This window comes from Natrix helvetica (genome assembly GCF_964273705.1).
Source record: "Natrix helvetica genome assembly, chromosome: 5".
Classification (NCBI taxonomy): domain Eukaryota; kingdom Metazoa; phylum Chordata; class Lepidosauria; order Squamata; family Natricidae; genus Natrix; species Natrix helvetica.
Genome location: NC_138551.1, coordinates 85,174,979 through 85,199,306, shown reverse-complemented (window position 1 = coordinate 85,199,306; position 24,328 = coordinate 85,174,979). Strand labels below are relative to the sequence as shown.

Sequence of the window (24,328 nt, the reverse complement as noted above, 5' to 3'; positions counted from 1 at the left end):
AGCTAAGAACTCATGATATCCTGGAAAAGTGATCTATTTATCTTAATGTTTGTTCTTACACATACTTCTTTTATTACTGTATTTTCACTTGTCTATTTTATCCTAGAACTATGCAGAGCCTTTATTGACTTTTTTAAAACTACGGTCTAGGACTAATCAATAAATTATCAAGCAAACAAGCTATTGAGGAAGGAGGTGTAGATTGAACAAAGGGAAGGTTTCTTATGAGTTTCAGGAACCAGAGGACTTCAGCATCTAAAGACAAAGAGAAATATCTTGGCTTCTTCCAGAGTATGACATGGAAAGCTACTAAGAGCTTTTTTATCAGGGCTGTGGTCTTGCACAAGGGCCTATGCAGTCATGCCACCAGCTGATAAAAATCTATGGAAGATCACAGCAAGATGTTTCTATGAAGAATAGCTACAGGAGGAGGGAGCTTCAAAGGCCAACAACGCCACACACAGTCTTTAAAAAAACTGCATTTTAAAAATATTCAAGTTTTAAAATCCTTTATTCTGGGTGTTCAGACTTCAAAATTGAAAACGCACATCTTTCTGGTGAAATATTTCTTTGTACGGATTCATTGGGATAGTCGACTTCAAGTTTGGGAGAATACATTCATGAATTCTGCATTTCTTAAATGCTGAATTCCAAAGCCGATTTGCTGAATCTGTGCTTTGAGATCTGAGCTCGGCTTCTGAATCCCACATTTAAGAAATGCAGAACTTATGAAATTTGAACTCCAAGCTAAAAGATGAACTATCCCAGTTTGGTCCAAGAATCCTTAAAAGCAAGTATTTTATCATAAAAATGTGCTGTTTCAATTTAAACAACTAGCATAAGAATGTCAAACATGACTAATTAAAAGTGCCAATTTGAATGTATAGTTTATAATCTTTTTTTAAAATCACTTTACAATGGCACCAGATATGGGAAGTTCACACCTAACCATCTCCTTAAAGAATATAATTCTTGTGCGGTCAACATTTCCTAAAAGCCAGCTAACATGCAATAAAATATATGAGACTTATATACTCCCTTATGTCTATTAGATGATACCACTCTAATGGCAGAAAATGAAGAGGAACTAAAGCGCCTCTTGATGCGGGTGAAGAAGGAGAGTGCAAAAGTTGGCTTGAAACTCAACATTAAGAAAACTAAGATCATGGCATCGGGCCCTCTCTATTCCTGGCAAATAGAGGGGAAAGAAATGGAGGTAGTGACAGATTTTATTTTCCGGGGCTCCAAGATCACTGCAGATGGGGACTGCAGCCAAGAAATTAAAAGACGCTTGGTCTTGGGGAGGAAAGCTATGGCAAATCTAGACAGCATACTAAAAAGCAGACACATCATCTTGCCAGCAAAAGTGCATATAGTCAAGGCTATGGTTTTCCCAGTTGCAATGTATGGCTGTGAAATTTGGACCATAAGGAAGGCTGAGCACCAAAGAATTGAGGCCTTTGAACTCTGGTGCTGGAGAAGACTCCTGCGAGTCCCTTAGACAGCAAGGCTATCAAACTGGTCAGTCCTAGAAAAGATCAACCCTGACTGCTCTTTGGAAGGTGAGATCCTGAAGATGAAACTCAAATACTTTGGCCACCTAATGAGAAGGAAAGACTCACTGGAGAAGAGCCAAATGCTGGAAACAATTGAGGGCAAAAGAAGAAGGGGAAGACAGAGAATGAGGTGGCTGGATAGAGTCACCGAAGCAATCGGCGTGAGCTCAAATGGACTCCAGAGGCTGGCAGAGGACAGGAAGGTCTGGAGAAACATTGTCTTGGGGTCGCAATGGGTTGGGCACGACTTTGCAACTAATGTCTATTATTTGTGAGTTGTTTTACCAGCAGACCGCTTGGAACCAAAACCTATCAGTCAAACGATGGATGTCTCCCCCGGTCCAAGGGCTCAAGTGCCCATATTTCTTTCCCTTCTGGCTGATTCAATGCCAGGCTGGAGAAGGACCCTCAGAGAAATCAGATTATGCCTCAAGGTTCCAGCTTCCAACTCATCCTTGAACAATAACAGGGTAGAAAAAATGGAAAAGCACCCACAGCCTCAATATCCAAACATCTTGTCCTCACAGAATAAGGAGTACTTTTTTGTAGGCAATATCTCCTGCCTTACCTTTGTCAATCCTGCAGGTCAATCCATTAGTAAAACTATTTGCACAACAAATAGCCAGATCTTCTGCCGGAACCACCTAAAGCAGGGGTCTCCAACTTTGGCAACTTTAAGCCTGGCGGACTTCAACTCCCAGAATTCCCCAGCCAGCAAAGCCATACTTTCCCAAAACCTTACCACCCGGGTTAACTATAGGGACAAGAATAATGGTCACTAACGGTCTGAGACTCAAACTGTAAGGTGGACTGGAGACCATCATCTGGCTGAGGGCAGACACAATGATGAGAATGAGGATAGGCATCAGCTGGACAAATAGCCCAAGGCCACCCTGGAAAGAAAAAAATGAAAATATCAATCATTTGCGTCCTCCAAACCACTTATCTTTAACAACTTTGGTTCAAATCTTGCCTCCTTGGGCACAACCTAAAGTACTGTACACTTACCCACAGCTTTTGATCTTCCCTGAACTCTGTTCCAGAGAGAAATTAAATCCTCTGGGGAAAAAAAACTGGAAGGAAGTGCAAGGGACTTCAGGTTAGTCCCGTTTTATGTATTTATTTATTTGAATCCTGTTTTTATTATTTTTACAAACAAGGCAGCAAGCATATCCAACACACCTCCCTCCTATTTTCCTCACAACTCCTCCTCTGTGAGGTAAGTTGGACTGAGAGAGCGGGAGGGAGGGAGAGGCCACTCAGCTAGCTTTCATGACTAAAATGGGCCTAGAACTCACAATCTTTTGTTTTCTAGCCTGGTGCCTTAACCACTAGACCCAAGTGGCTCTCGACTTCCTCCTTGCCTTGTTTCTATATGTGCCGTTCTTTGTTCTAGAACAGTGTTGGCGAACCTCTTCGGCACCGAGTGACGAAATGGGAGCGCACGAGAATGGGTGAATGACGGAAACTGGAAGAGCAGCTCCCTGGTGCGCACGCATGGGAATGCCAGAAACCGGAGGAGCAGTTCCCCAGCGTGCATGCGTGCGCCAGGAAACTGAACTTCCAATTTCTGGCATGTGCACCGGTCACCTTGTCTTCCGTTTTCCGGCTCACATTCATGTGCAAAGACCAGCTGGCTGGCGCGCCTGTGCGCTGGAAACTAGAACTTCAGCTTTCTGGCATGTGCATGCGTACCGGGGAATTACTCTTCTGAGTTCCAGTGCTCCCATGAGCACAAAGACCAGCTGGCCAGCATGCATATGCCCACCAAAGAGCAACAGACCACGGCTGGCGTGCCCGGAGAGATGGCTCCGTGTGCCACTTCCGGCACACGTGCCATAGGTTTGCCATCACGGTTCTAGAAGATTAACTTCTGGAAATTAGCAAAATACTCCTGCCCTATCTGGATTGGGGCACTCCAGGAGAAAAATAATGATCTTGAATGGACCAGACATATCCTCTAATAGCACTGGTGACGTTACCTAGTTGGGGTAATGAAACATCTTCAAGAAAACAAAGAAGCTCAGAGAGCACTAAGGGTTCCTCCTATCCTCTAATAAACAATATTCTGATCGAAACGCAACCCCAAGTTCCACCTGTGACATTTGGCTTATGTTATGAATGGGTACGAATCCTTATTTTAGGATGGTGGGAGTCACGTCTTACCTAATGACTCTAGAGCAGAGGTGTAAACCCAAGGCCCGTGGGCCGGATATGGCCCGTGATGTGGTTGGATCCAGCCTGTGGGGCCGTCCGAGAAAACGTAAGGAGCCAGCCCACATCGCTTTGGCCCAGTCTACCCAATGCAAAGAGGAAACATTGGGCCAGGGTGGCTTCGGCCCAGTCTGCCCAGTGCGCAGAGGAAACATACCAGCAGTTTGGGGAATGGCATCAAGCTGGCCACACCCACCCAGTTGGCTACATCCACCCAGTGTCCTGTTCCCCCTCCCCCCCCACTTCCCATGGTCAACCACAGCCCTGATTCAGCCCTCAATGAAATTGATTTTGACACCCCTACTCTACAGGCCAACACTGAATAAATGACATCCTGCTTCATAGCTTTTATTTTCTGGAGGATAAGTCTGGTAATAGATAGCAATCAGAATGACTCCAAGCTAACTCCAATATCGGAGGCAGACTGTTCCTCAATATTAGGTGCTAAGGAAGATTAGTGGCAAGGCACGAGTCTTTATTTTCCTGTTTGCAGATTTCCGTAGGCGACTCATGGGGCACCCAATGTACTGGTGAAAGATCTTTGCAACAAAACAGAGATCATTTTCAAAACACATTTTCAAAGACTCTCAGTACAATGCATTACAAAAGCACAATGATGCTGCTACATTAACATTAGTCGGAAACTGTACTCCTACACCTAAACAGCAGTGAAAACTGCCTTTATAAAAGCCACAGTTAACTGCAAACCAAAAACCTAGCATCGTCCTACACTTTGGGATTAGCAAAGGGGAAAAAATGAACAGACCCATAAGGACAGAAGCAATATAGCAAATATAGCCGCCATTTGACTGAAACAGATCTGTGAGCGTTCTGAAATATTTTCATTTCTCCCTCTGCTTTGCTTCAACTTACATCGCCTTGATGCTCCCGCCTGTCTTGCCGTTGGTGGTAGGTATACCGCATCCTGCCATTGCTATATACATGTACGTTACCTATGAGAGAAAGAGATTTTTTAAGAATGGTTGAAGACTGTCCAATCGGCTAAATATCCGAGAGAGAAGCTCCTAACTGTCCCTCTTTTTTAAAGTTACGTTTAACAGGGCGCTTTCAACTGAACACAATCCAGCTTTGTCTACGACCTGCTAATTGTCGATGTTGTAGCCAGCAAGTTCAGGAAAGACAATCTTAGGTGGTGATAACGGATGAATGGAAGAAGAGTAATTGTAACGATAACAAAGGCAGTCAAGGGCTCTTTGGGGTGGGGATGGGGGGTGGGGAAGCTTATTTGGACACTGACTTTTAGGAAATGGTGAACACTTCGTTCCTGGCCATGAAGCATAGAAGCCAAATTCCAATCACTGAGATTCAAGTACCATGTTTCCCCCCCAAAATTTGACCCCCAAAATAAGCGCTTGGACTTATTTTCGGGGAGGTCTTATTATTTTTGAGGTGCAGGAGGTGGTGAGCGTGGTCACTTCATGGCTGCTGCTGTGTTGCAATATTTTGGGGGGAGGGCTTATTTTAGCGCATGCGCTCAAAAGCCCAATTGGGCTTATTATCTGGGGAGGTCTCATTTTCGGGGAAACAGGGTAGTAGTCTCAGCATCGTTGGACTCTTATTTTCCGCTCTCCAGGAACGCTCTTGGGTGTCAGTTGTAAGCCTTTTTGTTCAGGGAATGAAGGGGAGGTAAAAGTTGTGAAGTCCAGGGACTTTTATAGCCCTTTCCTCCCTCTCTCTCTCTCTCCCCCACCTGCTGCACCATCTGGCTGTTCAGATAAGCAGCCTCAGATGGCCGCTCTGGGCCCCCAACTCCTTGGCCAAGGATTCCCAGAGGAGGTTAATCTCACGCGGTTCTCCCTGGTGTTCTCTCCAAGTAGGCTGCACCACTCTCGGAGGCTTTCTGTTGCGGACCGAGATGTTGTAATCGCAGCGTCTTCTTCCTTTGGGCTCTCTATTAAAGGTGGAGCCTGCCAGGGAGACTCAGGTAAGTATGCCCCCCAGCCTTCTCAGGAAACCCCCTTCCTCACTTCTTGAAAACCTGCAGATTTAATTGCTGTTGTTTTATTCTTTTTCTGTTCTGCTGATCCTCCCTTCCCTTTTCAATTGCTTGGAATGGACCGTGATTGCCACATCTACTCCTTGACTCTCGCGCCACTTAAAAAAAATCCAATAAGCCGGACAGAGCTGGATCAAACCAAGTTTTAATTGGTAAGTCGGGAGAGCCCGGCTCTCGGAAATTTCTCCCACTCAGTTAGCTATCTATCCGCGAATCTCTCACAATTCTGCAGCTCTAGAAATGGTTCCTGTCTTAATGGACATTCAATGCTTTCAACAGCCAAGGCACGCCGTGCAAACGGTAAATGTTTAGGAGACCGCATGGCAACCTGCTGGGATGGAAGGTGGAAGGCCACAACAAGTTATCAGCAGATTACATGGTCATAAATGTGGAAAGCAGAATGTCAAAGAGTATTATCTGGACACTGGGCTTAAGTTGTCAAGGTGATTCTGAAACTGAAATCAGCATACGGTCAGAAACTCACGGACACATGCAATTCGTGAGTTGCTGGCAATTCTGGTTATAAAAATGCTCAAAGGGGGCAGTGGTGGGTTCCGATCAGTTAAGCGGCATGGGTTGCTGGAACCTGCTACGCCCCCGAACCAGTTCCCTAGTCTCTTCCCCCGTCGTCGGCATGTTTCTGCACATGCGCAGAACAGTTTTCAGTAAACTGTGCATGCACAGCAATGTGCGTGCGTGAGCAGAGCGAGCAGCGCACCTGCAAAATTTTTGCACAGGTACAAAACACTACCTCTCAGCGAACCGGCAGTAAACTGGTTGGGAACCCACCACTGAAAGGGGGGGGGGGTTGAAACTCACAAAATGCACTTTTGTGGATAGTTGGGACGTTGAACATAAATCTGCATTGCCATTCAACAAGTAATTTCTTTATGGATTAGTATGATTCAGGAGGAAACTGGAAAACTCTTGTTGTGTACCACTTGAAAGAGTGGGACTTTTTCCTCTGTGACAATGTTGCTAAAAGCTGCTAAATACTGAATCTCTGTACAAAATGTGAGTGCTGTTCACCAAACGTCAAAATAGGACATTTGCATCCTGGCTTAGATTTGCCAAGACTCCTGAGTTTTTTTCTTCTTCTTCTGTTATTTCCATTCAGTTGCAATCAAAAGCCTTAGCAAATTGTTCCGAATGACTCGAGCAAACAAGCAAGCTAAGCTACATGCGACATGAAGGCCACCTCAATTGGTCTCTACCACCCAAATAAGTGTTTTCTAGGCCAGAGGTCTTCAAATTTGGCAACTTTAAGACTTGTGGATTTCAACTCTTAGAATTCTGAGAGTTGAAGTCCACAAGTCTTAAAGTTGCCAAGTTTGGGGACCCCTGCTCTACCCTATTTTACCCAAAGGAAATTTCCTTCTGGATCCCCAAAAAGGTGATCGCTCATCCTCTTAGGTGGGATTAGAAGAAAGCTCAAGATAGAAACTCAGCAAAAAAAGCTTTTCTTTTCTCAACTGATGCTTTAATAGTGTGAGGAATGGAATGTTCCTTCCCCATAGCAAAGCACAGAACTCACCCAACAGGAGCCCTTTTTCTATCTATATAGCTTCATTCTGCTACAACGTGCAACTCTGCCACAGCACCTCTACTACTAGCCTGAAGACACGTAGATCAGGTTCCATTCTCAATGTCTGGGCCCCGAGGAACAGAAAGTAACTTTAAAATACTGCTCTTGTTCAAATGTCCATGCAACCTGACCTATGGCCTCAGGCTCCGATTCCGATAACCATTTTTCTAACAATATTGTTATTTGTCCAGCATGTGAAACCTATTAGTAACTTTCATAGTGTTATAGACCTAGGTTAACACCCCCCCCCCTCAACCTGGGCAATCTTTTAGAGGTTGCAACTCCCATGGGGTCCAGCTGGATAGCCCCATGAGCTGGTTTATGGTGGATGAAAGGAGACACATACCGTATTTTTCGGATTATAAGACGCATCTAAATTTAAGAGGAAAACAACAACAAAAAAGGTTTTTGGCCTCTGTTTGCCCCATTTTTGGCCCTTTTCCAGCCTTTTTACTAGCCATTTGTGAGGTTATTTTTGGCCCTTTTTCTTTTGGCCTGTTTTGGGGGCTTTTTTGGCCCATTTTGGGGCTTTTTTCAGCCTGTTTTTTGAGGCTTTTTTGGTCCTTTTTGAGGCTTTTCTTTGGTCCATTTTGAGGCTTTTTTTGGCCCGTTTTCAAGGCTTTTTTGGGGGGGGAAACGGGCCAAAAACCCCTCAAAAACAGGTCCAAAAAGCCTCAAAAATGGGCTGAAAAAGCCCTGAAAATGGGCCGAAAAAAGGTCTGAAAAAAGCCAAAAAAAAAAAAAAAGACCCAAAACCAGGGCGTGCAGAGGCCAAAAAAATGGCTGGCAGGTGGGTGGGACGTCAGCAATATTCAGTCTATAAGACACACAGAAATTTTCACCCCCTTTTGGAAGACAAAAAAAGTGTGCCTTATAGTCTGAAAAATACGGTATATATTTTTGTTAAAACCATTATCAAATTTCAATTATAATTCTAAGGAAGTTTCAAAAACTGCCCTGTCAAGAAAGGCTGGCCTAGGCCTTTCACTGAGCATTGTCCCCTCTGGCATGACAAATGAGTCACACTTCCATCTTGGATTCCCTCCTTGAAGAAACAGGCGGAAAGCCAACTCAGAGGTATCCCCTTTGCCAATCAGGCACACAAAATTCATGACTTACTAGAGGGAAAACCACCACCAAAGAACATATTGAAGAGATCCTCTGGAGAAATATCTGCCTCAAAGCCTCGGTTGAAGTCTGCATGACCGTGTCGCGTAGAGCTGACTTTGGCATCTCCAAACTGATCGTACTGCTTCCTTTTCTCTGGATTGCTCAAGACCGCGTAGGCATTCCCAATGGCTAAAATGTAAGAAAGAAGGAGACAGACATACTTATTCCTTCGGCAACGGCTCCCAACTTACGTTCAAATCCATCACTCACAACATCATTTCTTTCAGCCTGTGGCCTCTAGTGTTCTGAAGATGTTCACCCTATCTCTGGAGGAAAGGTTACTGACACATTTACACTACCTGTCTTGAGAAGCTAGGAAACCATTGGAATAATAAATAATGATAACCACATCCCACCCTTTTTCAGAAACTCTGTTCAACTTGTTCTGTAAAAGATTTTATAAACGGAAGGAAGGAAGGAAGGAAGGAAGGAAGGAAGGAAGGAAGGAAGGAAGGAAGGAAGGAAGGAAGGAAGGAAGGAAGGCAAGCTACATCGCTGGTGCAAAGACTGGATCTTCTGGCTACGTTCTGGAGCTGTATTTAAATGTTCATTTTGTCACATGAGCATTGCGCTTATCAGGTGATTAGTGGTGCACAGTATTATTTCTTGTATGTTGTTTAATGTTAGATTGCGAGCAGGCTCCAATTATTTTCAGATTGCAAGTATAGATTGGAAGGTCTGAAATCTTCTCACAAGTCTTTGCCATACTATTAAAGTTGAGGTCCAGACAACTGAGAGACAGGGGTGGGATTGAAAAATGTTAGCAACCGATTCTCTGCTTGTTTGCTGGGTGGGCGTGGCCTACTCGGCCTCCTGCACCATGGGGGAGGGTCATTTTCACCCTCCTCATGCTCCACAAGCTTTCCTCAAGCCTCCGGGAGTGCGAAAACGGGTTCTCCAGGGCTCCGGAGGCTGGAAATTCCAGGAGGCCCGTTTTTCACCCTCCCAGAGCCTCCGTGCATGCTTTGCACTTACTTGGCATCCAAAAAGGGTCAGGGGGAGACTCCTGGGAAAGGTGGGGCAGGCAGGGCAGCCAATCCTTGCAACTACCGGTTCGGCGAACCAGAAGTAAAATTGACATCTGGTTCGCCCGAACTGGTCCGAACCGGCTGAATCCCAACCCTGCTGAGAGACATGGTTTCTCTAGTGCTCCTGCCAATAATGTATACATTATACAAAGCTATATTCCAAAATGAATACTAGTTAAAAGCGGAAACTTAGCATGTGTTGGATTTTTCTTATTACACACGTGAGCTGGCTTTTGGTGAATCTTTTAAAAGGCAGCTCCTCAGAAACAAAATGAAACAGTTTGTTTGTTTGTTTTATTGGATTTATATGCCGCCTTTCTCCCAAAGGACTCAGGGCGGCGTACAACATTAAAAAACACATATCACAAAAGTTAAAAGGAAATTAGATAAATATCCCAAAAAACAAACCCAATTAATATGACAATAACATTTTAAAAATTAGATAAAATTAACAGGCTAGGGCGGCTTGCTGGAAAAACCAACTTTTTAGGGCGCGTCGGAAGGACCGGAGGTCAGGGATTATGCGAAGCGCCGGGGGCAGCTCATTCCAGAGGGAAGGCGCTCCCACAGAGAAGGCTCTCCCACTGGGGGTCACCAGCCGACACTGTCTGGCCGACGGCACCCTGAGGAGGCCAACTCTGTGGGATCGTACTGGACGGTGGGAGGCTACTGGTGGCAGTAGGTGGTCTCGCAAGTACCCTGGGCCTAATACAGGATCTAGATTGGACCAATCATTGGGAATTAAGTAAGAAAATATGTGGGGGAGGAACTCTTCACACTGATTTCAATGGGATTTAAGTGCAGTTAATGAAGATTTACACTAATCCCTTACATTTTATTATAGCTTCTCTTTTTGAATCTTTCTTTCTCTTCCTTTGCTACTGACTTTCCAATTTGGTTGATTCACTATGGTTTATTTAATAAACTAATTACTTTTCTTTGGAAAAGTTACCTTTATCTCGGAATAACTAGAAATGCAAATTAACAGAAAACAGCTAGGGAGCAGGCAAGAACTGTGATGCAACAGAAATGAACTCAGGGTGAATAAAACGTCTGTAATTAGTTGAGGCACAGTAGCTACCATCAACATTACTATTACTAATGAAAAATACAATGGCCAAATCCCAATTCATCTCTATAATGATACCGTTGCTATTGTATGCTTTGGTTTCAGGTTCATTGCTAATATAAATTATATTTCTTCTCCCCTATATCTAATAATTTTATTTCTCTAATTAATGTTTTAGAGGAATATGACTTCACTTCCTATCCATAATTATCAGATGTTCAGACTTAGGCATGATTAAGTATAACATTGCAAAAACACAGTAACATAATACTGACAGTTTCACAGCATTACAAAAAAAAAAAAAGCATGACCAGAAGAGGAATAAATCTGCAATAATTTATAAACACAAAAGCCAAGGAAAGTATACATAATTCTATGTAATTCTATGTATTTGATGAAAAAGAACAAGATTATCTTTGAGAAATATGCCTAAATTCAGTGCGTACTCATCTCATATTTAGTCTAATAGTTTCAATGGAGAGGTAAGACTTATTAATTTTCTTTGCCTGAATGATCCAGGCTATGGTTTAACTGGAAAGGAATTCTAAAAGGGAACAGGAGTCTGAAACTTCAAAATACGATGTGCTAAAAATGCAAAATACGATATTTCCATTTTATCAAAGCTAGGTGCATTCTTACACTCTTGTTACTGATTAAAAACACAGCTACTTAAAAGATGCCGAAATGATCTACATGCAGAATTTGGCTTACATGGGTTCTACTCTGCAAAATGAAGAAGCATGATTAATTTAAGCAAAGTTTAAAACATAGAAATAACACCATTATCATCTGGCACCGCAAAATGGAAAATTAAAGGATCACCGACATCAGTGACTGAAAAACATTAACCAAGGCATTTCCAGAGAGAGAATACTAAACTCTTGGAAGATTACACAAGAGGAATAAAACATGCCCAGCTAAAGATAAACTTCTGGAAGATGGTCCAGTAAAAGGAGGCTAAAGTATTACTTAGCTCATACATCACAGTTGTGATATACGGATCTTGGAAAAGCCTTCAATAAACATAATAATATAAAGTCTACAAATGAAGCAACCTGTGCAGTGTTAGTTTTGTGCTAGATATACTGTGGATGTCTAGACAAGGACAGTTTTAATCTGATTCAACTAAGAAGAGTTGGGAGCTAAGAAGTCTTATGTCTAAGTATATTTCCCCCTTTAGTATGGCTGTATTACTATTACTCTTCTCATCTTTTTGACTACCTTTCTTATTGATATCTTCTTCTTCTTCTTCTTCTTCTTCTTCTTCTTCTTCTTCTTCTTCTTCTTCTTCTTCTTCTTATTATTATTATTATTATTATTATTATTATTATTATTATTATTATTATTATTATTATTATTCTATTGCTTTGCATGTACAGATTATGCACCTGAGACAAATTCCTTGTGTGTTTAATCACACTTGGCCAATGAAGAATCAAATTTGCCCTGCCCTGCCCTATCCGAGGTGGTATTCAGCTGGTTTGGACCAGTTTGCCTGAACCGGTAGCAGAAATCGCGGGTGGGCCTCCCCACCTGCCCTGGCTCTATTTCATCCTATTTACTGTCTTTTTTGAGCAATCCTATCCAGTGGTGGGTTGCCAATTTTGTTACTATCGGTTCGGACACGCGCTCTTGACACTTCTGCCCATGCCTACCGCCGCTGCTACTACCTGTTCGGCTGATCTGGGCTGAACTGGCCGCAACCCACCTCTGATTCTATTCTATCCCATCACATCCCATTCTTAGCACTAACCCATAACGTAAAAGAGAACAAACGAGTACAGTGCTGTGATCCAAATCCTAATACAGCTTCCCAATTTCATGGCTGCAATTAACCCTTTAGCATCACTACTCAAAAAGTTGGTCTAGTGGTTAAGGCACCAGACTAGAAAGTGGGAGACATAGATTTTTAAATTAAGTTCTCCCTTAGCCATGAAAGCCAGCTGGGTGAGTTGCGCCAGTCATTCTCTTTCAGTCTAACGCACCTCACTGGGTTATCGTGGGGAAAATGCGAACACGAAGGCAGGTTGACATGTTCACCACCTTGAGTTATTTGTAAAATAATAAAGATGGAATGCAAACAAACAAAAAATAAAAATAGTAGTTTCAGCTTGAAAAAAAAATTTTTTTTTGCTCAGGTGACAAGCTGAAATAAAAACAATCAGTTTTAAAGCTGTGTTTGAATTCAATTATTAATTTCTAATTGCAATCCAAGGCACTAATTAAGTATGAAGATCACAGAGGGATCATTTCAGCATTTTAATATTTAGGCATAATCTTAACTGTTGCAGCAAAATCCCACGAGTTTGCACCATAAACCCAAATGTAACTTTTCAGACAAAAAAAAAAATTCAGGTGTTCAGGATACATTCAGATGTATCCTGATGTATTTAGGACAAGTACATTCAGGGTCCCATACTTGTAAATATAAATGCATTTAATATTATAGCCATACTGAACGTCTTCTGTCATCTCTTTAGAAAAAAGACATATCAATTTGCAAGGGAGCTTAACTCATGGAGAAGGGAGTATTAGATAACAGTCTTCATGTGCCTGCCTTTAGCATAGAAATAAAACTTTTAATCAGTTGGATCTCTGTTTCTTTTAAGCACTTATAGATAAGTCCGACTCTTCATTTATTTATGCACCAAATTATTAAGGGTTTCAGTAAACACCCCCAACCCATTCGTAGGCTACGTTTGCTACCCTTTCTTGCAGCAGCTATAAAAAGTGATTGAGAAGTCTCTGTATCAAATGCATGAAGCGACTAAGTTAATCATAAGGACATTTATTTTACAATTTTTTACTTAACATAAGGGAAAGATAAAGGTCCCCCCGCACATGTGTGCTAGTCGTTCCCGACTCTAGGAGGCGGTCCTCATCTCCATTTCAAAGCCAAAGAACCAGCGATATCCGAAGACGTCTCCGTGGTCATGTGGCCAGCATGACTAAGGTGCACGGAACGCTGCTACCTTCCCACCAAAGGTAGTTCCTATTTTTCTATTGCATTTTTACATGCTTTTGAACTGCTAGGTTGTCAGAAGCTGGTACAAGTAACAGGAGCTCACTTCATTACGCGGCTTGGTTGTCAGAAGCTGGTACAAGTAACAGGAGCTCACTTCTAGGGATACAAACTGCTGAACTGCCAATCTTCTGATCAACAAGCCCGGTGTCTTAGCCACTAAGCCACTAGGCAATTTACTGTACCCTTTCCAATTCCTTTTTAATGATTGCAAACCAACAACAGCCCTCTTTGGTGGACTTCTGTCACTAAAAAGTACAATTTTCAAGGGGCAAAGACACGCCTCTTGGAAGAAAAAGGTTATTTTTACCTGTAGGAAGTTAGCCCCCACCCCTTTCCTAGGAAAATGAGATATTTTAGGAAATATTAAAAGGGCAGAATATTTCCCCTAAAAGGGAGGCAGAAACTCAGCTCCTCACACCTTTGTCAATGGACCATTAAGGCCTGAGTCAGTCTATTCTACATAACAAAGATCTACCTTCTTCAGGCAGAGCCATAATAGGAATCCCAGAGCCCTTTCATTTCATCATCACCCAGCAACAGCTCAACCAAGCTTGGGACTCAAAAAACAGACAGCCTACAAAGTTAGCAAGGACCCCACTAGGAGTCTGACCACCAGTGAGAATACATTTCTTACACAGGAATAGGAAGCTCTAAGGTGGAGCCCAGAGAGGGCATAAAAGCAGGGCACTCTCAGCATCTCTTCCCTTTTTTCCCAGCATCTCAAGCCATATGATCCTGTCCACCATTAAAACCATCTTTCCAAGCAGCCCCCATGTTTCCAGTGCCTTCCTCCCCACTTGGAACTGAACCCAGAAGGACATTTCTTCCAATACCGTACCTTTAAATGCTTCTGTGGCACCCGGTGCATGATTTTTATCAGGATGAAATTTTAGAGCTAATTTCCGGTAGGCCTTTTTCAGATCCTCGTCAGAGGCATCCCTGCCGACGCCCAGAATTTCATAATAGTCTTTACATTGTTTCACCCTAAAAGTTGAAAAGATAAGACGAAACACCTCATTTGACAATCTATTTAAAATTACGGGTTCTGCTTCCCCTGAATTAAAACTCACAGCAATACAGTCCCTTACTTCCCTTTTCTGGATAGAACCCAAATATTGGACTGAAGCTCAAACTCAACCCTGTGAAAACTGTGCCCTCAAGTGGCACATGCCTATATTACTTTAAAGAAAAGAACTCAGGGAACTAAACATAAACAGAAGAGGAAGACTTTAAAAAAAAACACCTTTAGATATAATTTCCTCAGAAAAATCTAGATTAAAAAACCACTAAAAGTATTATCCTCTATAACAGCAGTTGTTCTGATCTAGGCTTCCCAAGAGCATGAAGCAAACTCCTTGTCCCGATAAAAACCCCTTTTATTCATTGACTGTGAATTCTGCTCATTCACATCCAGCAAAGTCTTTCAAGGGAAGATTTACAGTCACAGACCTTATCTGGCTTGGAGAGCTGACAGGCCGATATCTGCAAAACTTGGCCAGGAGTCTCAGAGAGTGGCGAACCAATTAAGCAAACTAATTGTCTCCTACGAACTCCCCTCCACTTTCACTCCTCTTTTATTCCCTATGGGAGGGGCCATTCATCATCCACGTGTGGCCTTACTTCCAAGTCGAGCCCTGTTCTTTCGCTGTTCCCTTTGTCTGGCAACTCTGCGCATGCGCACACTGGGAAGAGGCTCCAGCTGTTTGTCTGCCTCACTGATGTCTGACTCTGAAGGCAGCTGATAACTGTCAGATGGCCCTGGCCCCATCTCTGCCTCTGACACAGAGCCCTCATCAGAGCCTTCCCCAGACTCCAGGACTGGCCCATGTTCCTCCCCAATCTTCTCACTATCCGAATCTGCTGCCAGCTCTGCTGGCTGCTGGCGGGTGCAACAGCAGTGTATTTTTCCACTTCAAGCCACACTAATTGTAATTTAAAAAGCAAATGATAAGAAGCCAAACAAATCATTTTCAAGCAACCAACATTTAAACAGTTGATCTTTACCCCATACTGACAACTCCTGCTAAGGAAACACATCCTGTCAGATGTCTTCTGAATTCCTCTCCCTTTCCCAAAGACTGAGGCTACTATTGATCAACGTGTAGTCCTGCCTTACATACATTTACCCATTTAGTATGGCTGTGTTTTTCACCTTTTCATCTTTTCTACTATCTTCTCTTATTAGTATCATCATCATCCTTCCCACCCCCAACCCCAACAAAAGAAGACTCCGAGGCTTGAAGTTCCTCAAAGTTCCATTTTATGGGAGATGTCATATTGGCACATTTGGAAAAACCCAAATCTGAAAGCTTCCAGGTTTTCCCCACCCAAATAAAAGTCCAAGTCCCTGCCCAGCACCCATATGTCCATCACATCCCCCAATTAGGCCCTGTCCCAACTGGAGGTGCCTCCCAGTCATACCCCTTCAGGTGTAGGGCAAGATGACCGTGACTCTCTGAGAAAGGAATATTAAGACATCCTTGACTCTCTGAGAAAGGAATGTTATTATGACTGTGTATCTCCCTTACTCCATATAATCCCCCCTCCCAGTTTCCCACAGCATTGAATGTGGCAGGCCTGAAGGCCCAATGCAAAAGATGGCTCCCAAGCCTGACAGTAGTCTATTCTATGAGATTGCTGCCACATCCCACAGTTACTCTTCCAACGGTGACCGACAAGTTGTGCTATGATTGTAACTGTGGTTGGTCAGGTTCTTACCTCTTCACAGCATCTACTTGATCCTGAGTGTAACCTTTGCTGGTATCACCCCCGGCTTCTCCATTGGCTGAAGCAAAATCCTCGGTCCGTTTCTGACTGCCGAGATTGGAAGATTCCTTGGGTTGCGAATGGTCATCGGCGGACTGTTTGTTCTTGGTGAGTGAGTCCAACAGCGCTACAAAGAAAAATGTTCATCATAGATCCAGTGGCTCCATTCTCACAAATTTATGTTTTCTTCCCCCCGCCCCAAGTCATTGCCAAATGTTCTAATTCCACACCTAATAATTTACTTTTTGCTGAGCTTTATCTACTGTATTTTTCAAAGTATAAGACGCACCTTTTTCCCCTCAAAAAAGAGGGTGAAAATCTGGGTGCGTCATACACTGAATACAGCATTTTTGGCCTACCTAAACCCCTCCCCCTTTGCAAAAATGACTGTGCATAGCCTTTAGGAAGCTTCCAGAGTGCCCCAGGGGGCTGGGGAGGGCAAAAATGAGAGAAAAACGGGCCACTTTTTGCTCGTTCCACCCCCAGCCCCAAGGAGCACTCTATAAGCCTCCTAAAGGCTATGCATGCCCTTTTTTGACCAAAAAACGGGCCCATTTTCAGGAGGTCTGCAGAGTGCAAAAACTGTTTTTTATTTGTCTCTTCAAAATTTTGGTGCATTTTATATTCCGGTGTATCTTATACTCTGAAAAACACGGTATTTCCAATAATATCAGGCTGGCCAAATTACATTGCCCTGATACCCAAACAGAAAGAGTGTCATTTAATATGTAACATTTATTGACAAATCTTTTCATTGCAGCGAATCAATCATTCCTTATGTTTTTGTTTGGTTTCTTCCAGAAGACTCCAGAAGTTTCTCCATTTCTTTTTGAGCAGCAAGTGTAAAAACGTGCATGATATTAATGGGCAGATTTCAAGATTTCTTGGAAAACATTAGAAACTCAAAACAGAAAGATTGCTTTCTGATACTCTAGAATTCCTCTTGTTTGTATGAGAACCAATACAGTATTTTCAGAATACTTATCGCTTTATATTCTTGAAATGGGACACCTTCCACAATTAAAATTGTATACCTATGTTAAAATATAGTCATTTAATCCTTACGAATATTTTAGTTGCGCCTAGTATTTGATGTGATTTTTATTAGATCAGGGTTTTTGTGGATAGGGGGGTGTTCACTGCTGGAAATGTGTTTAAGAGAAGTAACATACATTTTTAAATCAATAAAAACAAAAAGGCATATAATAAAAACACGAAATCAGAGCAAATAAGCAACCAGCATTCAGCAACAAACAGAAAACCTAAATTAATACTGCTGGTAAGATCCTCACTTATCCTACTTCATGCCAAGAATTATGTTGAATAATTCCTGGCATGAAGAATTAGGATCTTTGAAATTAATTTCTTTGAACAAACCATAATGATTTGGCTAACTTGTAACACTAAACTATCAAGCGCGAATTACCATCACATCAGAAACTACCGTATTTTTCGGAGTATAAGATGCACCTTCCACCCCCCTCCCTAAAAGAGCGTGGAAATGTTGGTGCGTCTTATACACCGAATACAGCCATTTTTGGCTTCCCGAAGCCCCACCCCCACATCTCATTTTGGCAAAAAACAGAGGCGTTTTTGCCTTCCCCCAGCCCTGCTGGAGCCTGCAGAGTGCTCCTGGGGGCCGGGGAGGACAAAACCTTTTTTTTTCTTACTTACCTCTTTGAAATCTTGGTGCATCTTATACACCGGTGCATCTTATAGTCCAAAAAATATGGTAATTATATTCTGGCTTAATGTTTTGAGTAAACCTTGTAAACAGTTGTTTCAATACCATAGAATGGTTAGAGGAACACAGAAGACACTTATCTGGGTGGCCAAAATTTGGATGACTACTAGAAAGCAACAATGAATCTTCTGTTATCTCCATGCTACCATCTAGTGGTTGTCTGGATTTTTATAGGCTACATGCGGAATGTTTAAAATAAAGGGGGGAAAGAGAGCGCATCTAATTGGATAATCGCAGAGGGAATGTTAGCTACATCCATTTCCAAAACCACTGTGACTGCCAGCTCTCTAAATGCACAAAGGCCTGATGTAATATTGATAAATTCTAGTACTTTAATTCCACTTTGGCAAAGAACAAGAATCTCAAGAGTTTATAACAGCCCCTTTTGATCCAGCTTTGCCATCACGTTAAATGTTCTTGCAGAGCCATATTCAAAGACGACAACTAAAACAATTTTAAAAATTCATTTTTCCCTCTTAATTGACGAACAATAATAATAATCACAGCCCTGATTAACATATAAACCAAAAGCCGAGCCAGTCTATATGAAATGGCTTTTCTTTGGAGACAGATCATCTAGTTTTGTCTATTTGGATTGGCTATGATTTCCCAAAGTTTTAGAGACAGTATTTTTCCCTCTCTGTAGTACCTGATCCACTTAAACTAAGTGGTATGTTTCGAATTTAGGGAGCCTGCTGTAGGCAAACCATTCATCATGAATCCTTCCCACAAAGTTATGATGGCATCCACCCTGCTGGGTGGATACTATGGCAGGGATAGGGAAGTCTGCAGTTTTCTATGTGCTTCTGAATTACAATTCCAACATACCGTATTTTTCGGACTATAAGACACTCCGGACTATAAGATGCACCTAGCTTTTGGTGAGGAAAACATGAAAAAAATCTGCCTCCCAGCATCCATTCGGTATTCCAGGGGTGAAATGCTCCAAATTCTGCTACTGGTTCGCTTTCCGCACACATGCACACTGTGTGCGCAGTTCACCCAAACCGGTAGTAAAAAAAATGCTACCGTTTCAGGCGAATCGGTAGCTCTGACGATCAGCTGTGTGATGATCAGCTGATTGTCAGAACTGCTGGTTCGGCCAAACCGGTAGTACCAGTTCCGGTGAACCGGTCCGAACTGGTAGCATTTCATTCCTGCGGTATTCGCCTGGCCCGTTTGCCGCCACAGCGCATTCATCACCACCCGTTTGCCACCGCCGCAGCCTGTTCACCACAGTCCATTCACCACAGCCCACTCATCAATATTCACTGTATAAGATGTACAGACATTTCCATCCACTTTTTTTTGGGGGGTGCGTCTTATACTCCCAAAAATATGGTACTTTTACCACTAACAATGCTCCCTGGCTAAAGGGAATGAAACTATATTAAATGCACTTGGCCCTCTTGACTTTTCCCAACATCATGAAAATCTATCCTACGATTAAAACCACCAGGTGGAACCACCAGTCATGGAGAGTTTGATTTGTCTGCAGCCATTCTCCTCTAGTGAAATAACTGACAGTGTTTTGTATTCTGCTTGGGTAGTTTTCTACTTATTGTTTCCACTGCACTGCTGTATGTATTATCATACTCCAAAGGGCCACACAACAACATTCCCAGCAAGAGAGGCTACTCCGTACTTTACTAAGCAACAAGCATGTGTAGATCTGCTAACGGTGGGCACAATGTCATGAAAAAAAAAGCTTGCTCCTTTCTTCCTTTTCCTAAAAGAATAGCACATTTTGATGCTTTAAGCTTGGCAAGGAAATAACCAGGGCATCTAACCATTTCTATGAAGATTGAGAGCACCGTTTTAAAGTCATTAATTGGTTTTAGATTGGTGGCCACAAAAATGCCACCTTGTCTGTAATGCTACTTAATACCCACATGAGCTTGCTGGAAAGAGTCATAAAGAGATCTGGAGCCCACTGTCATAAGACTCCTCAATTTCTCCCTGGTACAGGTAGTCCTCAAGTTACAAATTAGGACCGGAATTCCCATGGTTAAGTGATGCAGTCCTAATGCATGACATCACATGACTGCATTGCATACTGACAGTGATCCTGGCACTCCCTGTTGCTGTCATAAACCAAATCACACTGGCCAATAGCCGAGGATCCACGTCCATCCACGCCATTTCTGGCTTGGCCCCTCTGAGCCTTGAGCCTCAGTTCTTTCAAGGGAGAAGCCCTGGCTACCCCAAACTGGCACAACACCATAGTGCAGAGACTTAGACGCATCCCCCATCCTCCCCCCCCGAATATCACCTAGTTTAACAATGGGTTCACCCAGAATCGAAAATGTGAGCGCACATGCACTCTGTGCTCGAAAACAGGGCGACGGCATAGGACAGGATAGCTTCACACACGCTTTGCGCACATGCGCATTGCGTCAAATACATGGCGATTATATAGGATGGGATAATGCTGGGGTGAGCGGGCGAGCCTACCCGCTAGCCGTTAACTACCGGTTCACCCGAACAGTCTGAACTGGCAGCCGCCCACCGCTGCCCGCACTCCAAGGCCCATGCCTCCCTGCACTCTACCAACCCAGTTGATCTTTACCATTTTCTTGTCCCCGTTGCTGACCAAATATACCTAGCCTGGCCCTTTGCTGAACGAATGGTTGCAACTCAAGAATGACCTGTATATCGATCAGAAAAGGCCTTGAGGACTGAAGGGCCAGTATCTGACAGGCTCAATGTTTGTCTTTTAATGACCCCGTAATCCCTTGCAGTGAGGTGGAGTCGGGGGGGGGGCACCTGAATGGGGGTAAATGTCTACTGGCCGGATGCCCTTCCTGTTGCCAATGCAGAATTTGCAGCTGATATTTACTCATCGTGCCCAGAGAGAGAAATATTTGCCGCTACCTAGGATTGAACTCACAGCCTCCTGATGGTGAGGCGAGAGCTCCACCTCTAGGCCACTGCACCACTCATAATGAGGGCTAAGAACGTGAACTGATAGGAAACACCTTTTCCTCCTTTTTGGAACATCACCTGCTGCCATACCGTGAAAGGAAAGCTGAGGCTCGGTGACTCACTAACATCTCAATTGCTGCTATGTACATTAGCTGAGACTATTCTTAAGAACAGTGTAGAACGCCCTAGGCACGCCCTAGGTCAGCTCCACCGCGCATGTGCAAGCACCTCCCGCCAGCCAGCTGATTTTGAGGGTACTGCGGAGACGAGTGCGCATGCATGGGGGGCAGGTGAGGGGATCACAAGCGCATGCACGGGGCCTCCCTGAAGCCTCTTAGTACCAAAAACAGAGGTTCCCAGGCGACTTCAGGGAGGCCTGCTAGGCCCAAAATGCGGTCGAGGCGGCATGCATTCATGCGCTGGGGGCGAGGGGAGCACAGGCGTCGCACGTGAATGCGTATGGGGCGGGGTGGACGGGGGGCATTGCATTATGGGTGTCGGCACGCGCCCGCACGGTTTCCCTTGGTGCCTGAGGGAAAAAAGGTTAGCCACCACTGGTGTAGAACTTACAATTACAGATAGCCTTCGAATTATGACCACAATTGAGCCCCAAAGTTCAATTGCTAAGTGAGCCATTTGTTAAGTGAGTCCCCCCCCCCCCACTTTACAAGCTTTCTTGCCATAGTTGTTACGTGAATCGCTGCCGTTGTTAAGTTACGTTACAGGGTTGTTAAGTGAACCTGGCTTCCCCATTGACTTTGCTTGTCAGAAGGTGGCAAAAGATGACCCCGAGACACTGCAACCATCATAAATGAGTCAATTGCCAAGCGTCTGGATTTTGATCACATGACCAAAATTCTGCAATGGTTGTAAATGTGAAAAATGGTCATGCCACTTTTTTGAGTCTTGCTGTATCTTTGAATAGTCGTTAAACGAACGGTTGTTAAGTCAAGGTCTACCTGGGCTGCAATGGGAAACGATAGCAAACAAACGAGTTCATGAAATTCAGCCATTGCCACAAACGCGTCTCCTGAAAATACTGTGCTACCTGTGGATTTGAAAGTGGGCAGGCTTCAAGTTTCGATATTAATCAGTACAACCTTAAACCTGTCCAAGCACTGTAATCATGACTACAGGCAATTCTGGTTATGCCAGATTCTACAGGCTTTTTTAAAAATAAACATCAATAATTGGAAATAGCCTGCCCCCAAGTTTAAATTAAGAAGCTGCTTCTGAGGATGACTGAGATTCACAATGCAGGAGTTTTCATGGCCTTAGAAAGTGATTTTTTTGAAAAAAAAACCAGTTCTAAAACGTCTTGCAATAATGAATTACGCAAGGGATTAATCAGATTGCTTTAAATCTCTCTGTACTACATGTTACTTCCAAAGGTTTCAGCACTGGTTTTGTTTGTTCAGAACAATATATAATTATACCTTTATAGAATAAAAAACATCTTATTAAAGCCTTCACAATGCTTCATAGCTGTTTTGCCAACCAAGCAATTGTCAATTAGGTAAAAATCAATATAAAACGGCATGTTTTAAAAATGTGCTCGAAAACAGCAATAATAATTGTAGGAGTCCAGGTTGACTCAGCCTTTCATCCTTCTGAGGTGGGTAAACTGAGGAGCCAAACTGTTGGGGGCAATGGGCTGACTCTGTAAACCGCTTAGAGAAGGCCGTAAAAGTACTGTGAAGCAGTATACAAGTCTAAGTGCTATTGCTAGTAATAGCATTAGTAGCAGGAATCTAAGGCAGAATAGCAGCATATACCCATGATGGCGAACATATGACACGCGTGCCAGAGGTGCCACACAGAGCCCTCTCTGTGGGCACGCGTGCCATCGCCAGCTGCTCTTCTGGTTGCTCGGCTGGTCTTTGCGGGCGCCAGAGCACTGGAAAACAGCCCCAGAAAATGGCCAGAAACGCCCCAAAAGCAGGCTGTTTTTTAGGCATTTTCCAGGTCGTTTTCCAGGCTGTTTTTTGAGCCAAAACCGGTCCAAAAAACAGCCCAGAAAAAGCCCAAAAATCTGCCCCAAAACAGGCATGCGCGCACCGGCCAGCTGGTCTTCGGGCTTCTGGTGCTCTGGCGCGTGCAAAGACCAGCTGGCCAGAGTGTATGCATGTGCTGGACCCAGAGACCAGCTGGCTGGGGTGTATGCATGTGCTGGACCCAAAGACCAGCTGGCCAGAGTGTATGCATGTGCTGGACCCAGAGACCAGCTGGCCAGAGTGTATGCATGTGCTGGACCCAGAGACCAGCTGGCTGGGGTGTATGATTGTGCTGGACCCAAAGACCAGCTGGCTAGGGTGTATGATTGTGCTGGACCCAAAGACCAGCTGGCCAGAGTGTATGCATGTGCTGGACCCAGAGACCAGCTGGCTGGGGTGTATGCATGTGCTGGACCCAGAGACCAGCTGGCTGGGGCGTGCACGCGCACAGGTCAGCTGGTCTTTGGGTTTCCGGCCCATGCACACACGCACATGCCACTTGGTGCCAAAAAGGTTCGCCATCACTGGCATATATTTATGAGATTCAAAGCACATCAGTGAAAATTCATTTCAATGAGCGATTATCTTTTTAGAGACTACAGCTCTCCTGAATTTTTAAAATAAAAAATATTTTCTTCCAAAGAATCAGCACAAATGATCAATTGTCAAATCCTACAATCGTTATCCCATGAACATACAACAAAGAGAATATAGCAATTCATGGTGCCTTCCTAGTTCATTTACATCACAAACAGCCCAAATAAAATGTGTACACGTGCATAGTTCTGCATGTAGATGTTGAGCCTTTGCTCATACTTACTTGCAAGTGGAAAGGTGACAGGAGTATTTTTCTTGATGGATTTTCACCAAATCTCTCCCCTTTGGGTAAGTATTTAAAGAGAATAAATAAGGTACAAGAGGAAGGGGGAAATGTAATCCAAATGGAAGTGATCATGTATTTCAAAGTAACTGACTGGAAAAGATAGAATCAGTCTGATCCATAACTCATTAGGTAAATACATAAAATAAATTGTTGGATGTAGCAGCCTTGAGGTTTTTTTTTACAGAGTTATAATAGCCAAATCTATACTGTTGCAAATATCACTGGACCAAAAAAAATCAATATATAAGCCTGAAGGCGGGAGAAGGAGCAATGGATGGAAACTTATCAAGGAGAGAAGCAACCTAGAACTAAGAAGAAATTTTCAGACATGAAAACAATCAGTAGAACAACT

At 43.4% G+C, this 24,328-nt stretch overlaps 1 protein-coding gene across 2 annotated transcripts in view; it reads right to left on the bottom strand.

The window, feature by feature from the left end:
* The window catches only part of DNAJB12 (DnaJ heat shock protein family (Hsp40) member B12), a 41,384-nt gene that overhangs the window by 14,612 nt on the left and 2,444 nt on the right, over positions 1-24,328 (bottom strand). Inside the window, exons 2-7 of one of the 2 annotated variants that reach the window (XM_081955839.1) lie at positions 16,383-16,557; positions 14,503-14,648; positions 8,492-8,671; positions 5,579-5,698; positions 4,644-4,723; positions 2,340-2,449 (exon numbers count right to left, since the gene is read on the bottom strand). In XM_081955839.1, coding sequence (XP_081811965.1) covers positions 2,340-2,449; positions 4,644-4,723; positions 5,579-5,698; positions 8,492-8,671; positions 14,503-14,648; positions 16,383-16,557 — 811 coding nt within the window. The remainder of the gene's footprint in view (positions 1-2,339; positions 2,450-4,643; positions 4,724-5,578; positions 5,699-8,491; positions 8,672-14,502; positions 14,649-16,382; positions 16,558-24,328) is intronic. The other variant, XM_081955840.1, reaches the window with a different exon arrangement.